Genomic DNA, 11988 nt, shown 5'->3' with positions numbered 1-11988 from the left:
TAAATCACTACTATGTTGACTACCCCAAACAAGTTGCTACACGTACATTCCTTATGAAAATATGTTTGAAGGTCTGAGCAAAACAGACACAAATGAACCACCTCACTGGTATATCCCAACTACAGGACCACCTGCTAAGGTATTTGTAGGGACTTTTGCAGATGAAACAGATGTAGCTAACGTGTAAGTGGCATTTATCTCTTTTAACAGTAGATTGACAATTGTTTCCTTACTGCTTAATGGAAATAATCCGGACCAAACATTAACAATTTTGAGAAATAATCCAGGACCAAAATTAGTAATTTTGTGAAAACAATGGTATGTATTAAGTGACATTTTTAAGATCTGTTAGTTGTTTGTTATTAAATTATTGATAAATGAGTTATACTGCTCTCTTATAAGCGCTCGAAGTAATGACTATTAAAAAAAAACTTAGCAACAGGAAGGTCTCAGAATTAAATCTGGAAAAGGTATTTTCTACAAAGACACACAAAAATCATTTCTAATCACTTTATTTATTTTTCAAAATACATATGAAACAGTAAAATTATATTTCAAGTGCTTTTCCATTTTCTTTTACAAAAGTAATCATAAACTGTACACTTCATAACAGCTTTGAGGTTTCATTGTTACGTAATTCATCTGAACCTGACAAATATATTCACACATTCTAAAGAAGACATGGTAAAAATACTGAGATGTGTAACACCTTTTAAAGGTGGTCGCGAAACATTTGTTCTAAGTAATACAATTATATGCTGTCAAGTTTCACAAATGGCTGGTTATCATGTACAAAAGCCAGAAACACAAATTTCAAAAGATTTTAAAATTTCTGTTCTAGAATATGGAAGTCAAAGAGATTGATTTGAACAATGGCTACATATTACGTCACAAATTTCAGTTAAAAAGTCACCTATGAACAATGACTATGATACAAAAAAAGGATCAAATAGGATGGATCCAAATTATTCAATGTCATGTAGGAAATGAATTTTTGTGGTTCCTGCTAGTTTAGTATAATTGGCAAAAATCTTGGCTATTCATTAGTGGAATCATCACATTGCAAAGTGAGGCAGATCTTTTCTATTTTGACTTCTTCATTCTTCATTCTGAAATGAAGGTCTTAATTTATTGTATTTTATAATTTATCCACATTTTGCAGATTAGCCCAATCACTTATCTCAGTTGGAAGGGTCATAAGAAGTTACGTGGATGACATGAACTTGGGCTGGATGTTTTGTTTATTTAAAAATTACAAATGCAAATATTTTGTATATTAGAATTGGTCTACCTGCTTCTTTCTCATGCAGTCATAGAAGTTATGAAGCTATTCACACGGGGATTACTGCTTTTTAAATGGAAAGCTTTGAGGATCTTTTTAAAGAAAAACAACAAAAAAATAAAACCTACAAAATGAGCTATAGAGATATAAATAGCGGAAAACATGCAATTTTTTGTAGAGAATGATTCTGTGGACAGTTTGTCCATAGCTTTAGAGATTATAGTCTTTATTTTTGTTTTTTTTTGGCTGATAAACTTGATTCTACAGCAAAATTGTAGCCAAAGAAAATTCCCTGTATAGATGTACAGACTGAAAGAGATAACAAGGAAATCCAACCCATTAACCTTCCAACTTTGAGACTTCTTTAACAATTTTTAACTCATTTCTATAACATGCCTGGTTAGCCAATAAGTTGTTTTTCAGGGAACAAAAACAACTTTGAAATTGAATAATTGAAATCCACCACTCTGTATAGTAAATAGGGATTCTGTGCACAGCAGACACAAATCACAACAAAATTTCTGAAGAAAATGGCCTATTTTCACCCTTTCATGACAAGATCAGGTATAGTTTGCTCTTTAGAGAAGTTTCTCAGGACCCAGGTGAGCTTAGAAGAAATCATTGTCAGTCAGAGATGAAAACATTTTCCTACAAACACTATTTGCATCTCTAGATCTATCAGTAGCAAGTCATTTCCAGAGTCTTAGTATAGATACAAAGCATTGTTCTAATCAATTTTTTTAGGAACATATTTAAATCATTTCAGACATGAAAAAGCCTATTTTGTCTCTTAAATGTCTACTTGTTTTTTTAATCACCATTTCTAGCATTCAAAATGTTTGCATTCAATAAATTCTGAAGTCCTACTGCAGACCCTAATTTAGTGCTTTCTTGTTTAAGTCTCTATAGCATAACATTGTCATGCCATGAAGTCAAATCCTGCTGACCTATCCTTCATGATTAACAGGTAGAAATGAAAACAATCTCTTACTTTGATGAGAAAACACTTGAACTGAATATTAATTAACTGCCACTGTTCAAATACACATCTTTTCGTTAACTGTTTATGGCAGATGACAAGTATTACCAATGCATTTTTTATTAAATTACCATTCACTTTAATTAACCCAAGATTGAGTAAATATAGGCAAAGTCTTTTAATGAAATAGAAAATTCTTACCTTAAAGAGTACCAGTGAATAACATAGTGGAAAAAGCATTGAGTTCAGTTAGCTCTGTTTCCCATGTTAAACATAAACTCACTATTTTATTTTAGATAATGGGTCTTTGTAGGTTCAGATGAATCATTCCTGAGCCATGCCATGGAGTAACTATTAAAATGCTGTGTCATGAGCTTTTTTGAACAGTGTTAGAGGATTTACTTCCCATTAAAAGTTAAAATGCAAAGGAGTTTTTATATTGTAGTCACTATCTTTATTTTCTTGCATGTTAACATCTGTGTTTAACTACTGTTTAGTTAGGTTAGTTCTTCAAATTATCTCACTTTCCATGAGTGTATAATTTCTAATTGGTAGCAATAGATTCTTAGCCTGAACACTATTAAAAGCTTAAATCAGTTACAGTACATCAGAACAACTGAAGCTACTATGTCAAGAACACAGATCTTGGTATTTTCTTTAGATTCAGTAGAGGTTGAATAACTTTCTTAAATCCTTATGAACTCCAGTTTTTTTTTTCTTTTCTTAATTATCAGGTAATTAAATTACCTGGTCATAATTGCAACAAAGGTAGCAAAGAAAAAGACCAGATGGAACTATATTCCATGAAAATATATGTTCTGGGATAAAATATCAAGTCCTCTTTTTAAAGAGGTAAAGAAATGACCATGTGTTCAATGTGACGATTTTGTGTCCATTTATTTGTAATAGTCTTTGGCTCTTTAGATAACTCATTCTGAAATAAGTTATATTGTGTTTTATGGATGGTAGAATCTGAGAAAGGAATGGAAGTTTGACTTTTCCATCTGTGAAGTAATTAATCATTAAACAGAAGCCTTAAGGGATTGGTAGTTCTTTACTGAGTTGCAAATTTTAAAAATAAGAAACATTACAGGAGAATAAGCAGAGGTGGAAATGCCCATTAAATATCATAACCAAATAGGTTCAAATATTTGCTTTTATCTAAAACCTGAGTCATTATTGATCAGTTGTGATCTCCCTGCAGTAACTAGAAAACACACCCCCTTCCCCAAACTGCGTATGAAAGTGGGTGCTTGGCTCTGAATTCCCATCTCTAGTTCCCTGCCACTAGTCCTAAGGACATTTTGTTTTTTTTTTTACTGAACTGTAAATGTATTAATAACATGAGATTTCAATGGAAAATGAAGTACCAGAAACAAAGCTGGCCTGTCAAAGAAAATTAAAATTAAGAAAAATATTAAGAAACCAGTGGAAACACAGCATTGACTGTTCAGATGTTCGTAGCAAGACTGCATATGCCACAAACATAAAGTTTTCATATTCAATTTCCTCATTCCCCAGATTACTTAGTAAATCAGGAGAAATAAATAAATAAATAAATAAATAAATAAATAAATAAACAAACCCCAAACACCAGAAGGAACATCTGTGTTGTTATGCTAATGAATCAACACTTGCATCTTTTTCCTAGACTAATGCTTGGCATGTCTCTGAAATTACGTATTCATTACACACCTAGGGCTGCAACTTCATAATGTGTCAGGGCTGTTGTTAAAATATGGTCTCCCCCGCTAGTGGAGGATTCCTGTAACATCAAACCAGACTTTAAATACTGAAATGAAAAACATTCCGTCTTCAATCACAAGCAGAAAGAGGATCAGTTATGTTTGTATGGACGTGTGGCTGTGGAGAGGGATGCTGTTGTGGTACTGAAGGCGGCTACAGTTTTGTAATATGAACTCTCATTTTATATAGTCCTGCTTTATCAACACGAAGGTGGATCTCCCACATGTATTGCATGAAAGATGCTTTGGTGAAGTCCCTCTCCTTTCTCTCTCTGATAGGATTAACAAATACTCTGACAGGATGAGTTTATTCTAATCCCTAAGGAAACATTTCTTAAAAATTGCCTTAAAAACTTACTTTATTCTACAATTGCCATATTAAACACTCTTGGTTGGCTGGCTTTTTGCATTTTTTCATCACAAGCATTCGCTTTTTCTCCATAGGAGGCAAAAAAACAAACAAACCATGAGCTACTAAAAACAAATAAAAAGTTCTTTAAAATATGTTTTTGGGTGAAAATTATTATTACACTCATTTAGGAAATATAGTCGCTAGTTAACTGTAAGCTGTGGCTGTATCTACTAACAAAATAATTGTCTCCAAAAATGTCATTTTATTAAGAGTATAAGTTTCATCTTTCCATTTGACAATTTTTATTTGCAGTAAAATAAATAATTCCAAGGTGGAAGTGAAGTCTTTAATCATTCTGTCTATAGTAAGTGGTTCTCTTAGGCTTCCTAATGTAGCCAGGTATTTTTAAACAGGTTTCTTCTATTATTTTCAATTAGAAAATGTTAGCTAGAAATATTTGTTTTCATTAGGATGGTATAAGCATTTTTGAAAAATGTCACGCAATTGGGTTTGCTTTTAAAATGTTAATGTGTCCATCAGTAGATGAATGAATAAAGAAGATGTGGTACATATACACATGGAATATTATTCAGCCATAAGAAGAAAACAAATCCTACCATTTGCAACAACATGGATGGAACTAGAGGGTATTATGCTCAGTGAAATAAGCCAGGTGGAGAAAGACAAGCACCAAATGATTTCACTCATCTGTGGGGCATAAGAACAAACAAAAACTGAAGGAACAAAACAGCAGCAGACTCACAGAACCCAAGAATGGACTAACAGTTACCAAAGGGAAAGGGACTGGGGAGGATGGGTGGGAAGGGAGGGATAAGGGGGAATAAGGGGCATTATGATTAGCACACATAATGTGGGGGGGGGCACGGGGAAGGCAGTATAGCACAGAGAAGACAAGTAGTGACTCTATAGCATCCTACTATGCTGATGGACAGTGACTGTAATGGGGTATGTGGGGGGAACTTGATAATGGGCAGAATCTGGTAACCACAATGTTGCTCATGTGATTGTATATCAATGATACTAAAATAAAAATAATAAAATAAAACATAAAATGTTAATGTGTTAAATATTTACATTTTAAAAACAGGAATGCCATTATTCTGAGAGATGGCAATAAACAGAATTTCATGGCTTTTCAAAACTTTTTTTAAAAATGTTTAGGAGTAAGGGATTTTACTAAAATCAAAACTTTATAATTGCTGATAAAATGGTCTCATTCTAATAAATGTCTTTTTATATTCTAAGTACAAATTTTCCTTGCCCTCTTTTTGGTTCTTAAACCTCTTATCTTGGGATCAGCTTGAAATACATCCTCGCCATAGTATGTATCTCAGAAGTAAGGTTGAGATCACTCAATATAAACACCTCCCAGTAGAGTCCAGACATGAGAGAATAAAAAGTTGACCTGATTTAAAAGAAAGTTCGGTCATGTAAAAACATTTGCATAGTTTTTACGACTAGTGGCCTGGTCCTTGCTCCTTAGGAAGGCAAAAGCCTCTCATGAAAGGACTGTGGGCCTGGGCCTTTTAGAATTATTTGTTTATTAAATGCTGAAGTTATATCATTTATGGTGTATTTCTATAATTTGCTGAAAAATAAGTCATCCTTTCTTTAAGAAAATACCCAATTCTGATGATTTGCTTCCGATTGTGTTTAAAAGTCACCGTCACTGTGTGCAATCTAAACACAATGAGCAGAGACATGTATTGTACCTTTGGTGTCTGTTAGTAGTCTATCAGAAATATAGGATCTACATGACAGCTTCATGTCACGAAATACACACATCACAGTACTTGAGAACATTGAAAAAAATGAACACCTGATTCTATTCACTTAAGAATACTAATGCTACATTTGAGAGTAAGATGATTCGAATTTAAAAAATATCAGTTCAACTGTTGAACTGATGGACCTAATAGAACATTGAGACAGTATAAAATGGTAGCCCAAATGGCTCAACCTCCACTTTCCAGCTACTAAATATTACTTCTTAAATTTATAATCAAAACAGTTCTTTAAATTATAGCTTTATCTGTATGTTTTAAAGAACAAGCTTAAGACCCAAAGTTTTGAGGAGAGCAGAGGCCAAACCTCACCAAGAAAAGAAGCTACTGAGGGTGAAAGAATATATTATCAGGGAAGGAACGTTAAGTCGATCACACAAGGATTTAATGCTGTGTAAGTTAAGTTCAAAATCTCCATTAAGGTTTATATAGGATCATGTACACAACTGGAAACGAATATACTCATAACAAAATCAGAACCATACACACGTGACGTACTACTTTATACAACAGCAGCATAAACTCTCCTTAATTTCAGATAAGTATGTATTCTTCTTAAAAAACGTATTTCTTTGCTTATGCAAAGCATTACAACTTATTAAAACACTGTTTGTGCTAATAGGCATATAACATGAATAAAATACCTCTGTCAGTAAGGACCATTTGTATTCAAGTAAAATATGTCAAGATGTTCAAAGTTAATAAACAGGACAAGAAAGTAAATGAAAAACTGCACAAGTTTTTTTTCATTATCACGATACATTTGAAGTGAGGAAATCACACCTCCACTTCTTTTTTCTCTGATTTGACGAGAATGTGATTCTGTGTCCTTCGCAGGATGGTTTTATTTTGGAGGCATTATGGTGTGGAAGGCGGTTTGGGAGATGGACAGGATCCTTGACTATCAAAACTGGTTGCCCGGCCAGGTAACTGAAAGAAAATAGTTTCATAATGTATGATCTGGTTAAGAAATAAAAAATAAAGTGGGTCATTGCTGCTACCTTCCAAGAGTGAATATTCACCCACGATATGCAGGTCTCTGAAGAGTAGACAGAACTCCCCCTGCCCTTCAGGGTTCACCTTCGCAGCAAGAGGGGCACCAACACTGAAAGAGGTGCAGGCAGCGCACGAGGCACAGACGGCACGCTGAGCAAGCCTGTCTGGACCACTACTCCTGCCTCAACATTCACTACATGTGCCACGCCGGGCGCTTAGTTCTTACGGTACAAGAATGACTGGTCTACTACAGCGACGGCCAGTTGCTAGGTGAGAGCAAGGAGGCGTAAGACACAAGAGTCGGCATTCCACTTGTTTGAAGGCAGGGAGTGATTTTTATAGGGGCAATTCATGAAATAAGAGGGACTGAGTTTGGCAAACAGGAGCCATGAGTGGTGAAAAATAATTCCTCACAGTCCCTAAATATTATATATATTTAAAGAGTTTGATTACCACTGAATAAACTTGTGATTATCTAGGTTGAAGTAAGCAGATTTTCTAAAGGATGCTTTAGTCTCTGTCCCATCAACTTACCCACTTTTTGAATAACTGTTCCCTTCTTATTTAAATCTCTGCTCCAGGTAACAGAACATAATTACATGCTCATCAGTTTCCCACAAGGCAAAATCCAGGCAGTTCTTAGGTGTCTAGCCCATATGCCCATTATGTTCTGTTTCAACAATGACTGGAGGTGCAGGAGTTGGGAAAAAGAAGCTCTTTGCTGGAGAAAGTATGTCTACATAATTTTTTAGTCCTGCTTGTCCTCCGATACACCGCTGCTAGAAAAATACCTAGGATCTTCTTCTGATGCCCAAATTGTGGCTTATTCTTCCTGTATATCCTGCAATGGCTGAAAGGTGCTCACGTGCTCTGCCTGTTTCATAGCTCCCCTTCACCAGATAAATGGACAACTGTATCAAACAGTCGTGAGTAATTATAATATGCCTTGAGTCATGTAACATGCCTGTCCTTTCATTGGATAAAAGTTCTTGCTCACATTACCTCATTTATCCCTACATCATTCCTGCAAAGTCTGCCGGGATGTGTATTTCTATTTTCATTAATTATGGAGAAATAAAAACAAAGATGAGAACTAGGGCAGGGATAGCAGTTGTATAATAAGTTTAGACTTTGGACAATACACATCACCAAAATGAAACACAACCTTCCAGAGACTCGTTGAGCTATTCAGAGAACGCACCTGCTTATACTTACGAAGCTCTCTAGGGGATGGAGCCGCGTGAATGTGCATTTGTGTGTGTGTGTGTGTCTTTTGTGATTTACATTAAATGATGAAGTGAGGTACAGATTTGGAGCGTAACTGTATATACACAGATATCTAATGATGACAGTTTACCTCTGTCATCTGAGCATGAGATAGTCATCAAAGGTTCCCTGTAATGTTCCGAGTATCACAGCCAAGGTCATATTTTGTGACTATGCTGAGCATAGAACCTGGGCCTACTGACATTTAGTTAAGCAAAGAGCCTTGTGCTAGGACAAGAAGCAAAATCTGACCCATGGAGAGATGGTAAAACACCATCGATTCTTACTGAGTTGCATAAATTCCACCATGTACCACACATCCTTGTGGGAACCAGCATTACCTCTCAATTAATCAGGTCATATAATGACTCTGTGACTCTTCCGTGGCTCCAGCAATGTTTTTGGAAAGAAAACCATTTCTTCTAGTGGGTGGAATACACACTCAGTTATTGCGTAGATAGACAACTTCACAGCGAAAAATCCTGATAGAAATGGGTGTTGATACTTCTTCTGGTTCATATAACTATAAATATTAGCTGTAATCAGAGCTACCACTGTGCCATACTCTGTGTGAAGCACTTAATATTCAGCATTTTATTTAGTTTTACCCTATGCATTTACTATTTTTACAGAGTAACCAAAATATGGAGTGGTTATAAGAACTTGTCCAAAGGGATCTCCCATATGTAAGTCATCAGCTTTTAACTCTGGCAAGCTGACACCCTCATATTTAAAAAAATTTGTGAGCACCTACTTCCTGACCAGAGAAGGGGGAGATATATACCTGCCACCTTACACAGATGAACTGTATCAGGTGGTGGCCACTTCTCCTGGGGGATTCTGGGGGAAGTTCAGGTGAGGTGGCTGTTTTCAGAAAAGAGAGACACCGAAGTTCCCAGTTAGTAATGAATTTAACTCAATTTCTCCACCACCCGTTGATGGAAATTTTCAGGCTGTGCAGAGAAAATAATAGACTTGAAGTTCTAATGGGCTTACAGTCCAAAGGACTATCAAACTAGAAAGTTTAGTGGTCTTTAATCTCCAAGGCACACACAACTTTGAATACTGGATGATTAGAGTCTGTGAGACAAAAACAGAAACAATATCCATTTCTTTTTTAAAAATAGGTAAATATATAAAATGCTCAAGAAATGTTAGCAGGTAAATAACGTAAAAAGATAGTAAATGTCAATCCCAGAGTTACCTCCAGCAAGGGGTGCCAATGAGTGATTGGTTTTCGGTGATAGGCCAGCATTTCGTTCCAGTGGTCTCGCCCGAGACCCTCAGCGTCCAGTCCTGTTCTACAAATCCCGATGACCTCATTGTGTCCTACCCTGTGATTTGGAGAATATTATGCTTTTATTCCAACATTCACAGATAAATGGAATTTCACACATCTGAGTATAATTTTAAACATATGATTAGAACATTAGATTTTGGGTCAGGTTCTAAATGATTTTTCAGATTAAACTATTCCAGATCAAATGGAAAATCTTAAGTAAACAAAAACTTACTAAACAGGATCGGCGTTCACATAGGAATTTGTAAAGGGAGCACACTCAAACCATTTTAGTGCCCCGTAACTTGAGCACACGTCACCATAAGAAAAGTGGTGTGAATGAGAAACGCCAGCTGGGCCTTACCTATATGGTGAGTTCCTTCCTTGCAAGCAGTCCTATTAATGTTAAATGGCGTAAATCAAACCTCATGCTTTCCATGAGGCTTAATGTTTTATCATGCTTAGATTTCTCACCAAGAGCTCAGTACCCACTTGCTTATATAAATCACCATGTTTAATCGACTCTTAATGATATGGCAGCGCACATCTCTGCTTGCACCCAATTAAACAGGCAGCGCTGAGCTCAGTACCATGGCATCTGATTTGCTGCTGCGCCAGCACCACAGCATGCAAACAACATTCCTATTTTCTGCTCATGTTCTGTTTTCACAGCAACAAATCAAAATAATAATGATAGTTAATATTTTTGAGAGTTTATCATGTGCCAGACACTGTTTAAAATAACTCAAGTGTACTCAATCACTTGATTCTCACACCATGACTATGACTATTATCATCATCAACTTATTTTACAGATAAGAAGCTGCCCATCCGGAAGTTAAGGGAGCTGCCTGCCTTTACACACTTAGTAAGAAATAGAGGCAGGATTTGAACCAAGACAGTTGAGTCACATGTACAGGTGGAAGGTTACTTCTCAAAAACAGAATGCAACTTACAGGTATTTCTAGAGGGTTATTTTTGACAGACATCTCTGAGGAGACTTTAGAGATGGCTTTGGGACATTTCATTTCCTTCTTCCTGTCACTGATGTAGATATGTATGTTTAGGTCATTTTCTTCAATATGAAGTTTCCTAAACTAGCATATTTTTAGAAATATTTAAAAAAAATTGTTGTGTTCTATATACTGTCAGGACCCATTTCCCTACAACTGCCTGGTGCCATTTGCTCAGCTATACCGGCTGCAATCATTGCTATGAGAAATTAATAGGAGCAATCTTTTGATAAAGCAGGACAAGGGCTTTGAATAAATACATTACATTTTTAGAGTTAGTAATTTCAACTAATTCAAGATTTCTCTCTCTCCTTCTCAACAGTAATAGCTTTTCTTGTAAACTGTGATATAAACCAATTTCAAACAGATGGTACAAATCAATATATCTTTCAGTGTCCCATTTTGCTAGCTCTGAGCCAGAGGAAAACACATTAATTTCTCTAGATTACAGGGTCCTAGTCACCATTATTTTCATGGTGTCATAAAGTGGACGCTCTTTTTGAGTGTTTGCACCTGTGTGTTCCGTACCATTTGTGTTACCCTTAGAGCAGCATTAATGTTGTAAGGCACTGTCAACATACTGTAGACAATCAAGTGAGTGCAGCATATAGTATTTCTTTTATAAATATTTATATTTATAAAAGTTTATAAATATAAAAAACGAAACAACTAAGGAAGTCTGTATGTAGCAATGGGCAAACAAGAGATAAGAACTTGTAATGGGCCAACCATTCAGAGAAAGAGGGGGTGCAGCCGAGGAAGATGGAGAAGTGGTGACTTGAGCAGAGCTGCATAGTGTGGGCGGGCTGGGATCCACAGGGTGACCTTCCTGACAAGCGTAGAGAAGGAGGGTGAAGGGAGGAGTGGCAGCAGGAAGCTTCAGAACTGCTCTTGGGGTGTGCAATTTATTTTATGAATGGAGAAGTGACTCGAGTGTGTGAGCTGGAAGATCTGTCCACAGAGCAATGTCTTAAGACGGATAGGAAAGCATCCAGGTTGTACCCCTATGGCCACTATTCACTTTCCACTCTTACTACTCACTGACCATGGTTCGTATTATGCTAACACTTTCCAAATGGGAAAAGTGAATCCCAAAGGCTTTAGATAAGTTGCCTTTCCACACAGCTAGTTATTGGGAGCGTTTGGGCAAGAATCGTGGTATTCATATCCTAGCCCCGTTGGGAAAACAAACTCCACGGATTGGAGCTTCCCAACACTGTTTTCTGTAATGGATTCTGTATTCCTTCTGCCCCACGCTTTCACCAGCCCCA

The 11988-nt window shown here is 36.2% G+C and overlaps 1 protein-coding gene across 1 annotated transcript in view; it reads right to left on the bottom strand.

Moving 5' to 3' along the window:
• Positions 1 to 499: 499 nt before the first annotated feature.
• SYT10 (synaptotagmin 10) overlaps positions 500 to 11988 on the bottom strand; it is a 59814-nt gene continuing 48325 nt past the window's right edge. The window contains exons 6-7 of the mRNA XM_073222888.1: positions 9630 to 9759; positions 500 to 7093 (exon numbers count right to left, since the gene is read on the bottom strand). Coding sequence (XP_073078989.1) covers positions 7022 to 7093; positions 9630 to 9759 — 202 coding nt within the window. The 3' untranslated portion in view covers positions 500 to 7021. The remainder of the gene's footprint in view (positions 7094 to 9629; positions 9760 to 11988) is intronic.

This window comes from Manis javanica, chromosome 15, assembly GCF_040802235.1.
Source record: "Manis javanica isolate MJ-LG chromosome 15, MJ_LKY, whole genome shotgun sequence".
Taxonomy (NCBI): Eukaryota; Metazoa; Chordata; class Mammalia; order Pholidota; family Manidae; genus Manis; species Manis javanica.
Note: the sequence above shows the minus strand (reverse complement) of the source record. Positions and strands in the feature narration are given on the sequence as shown.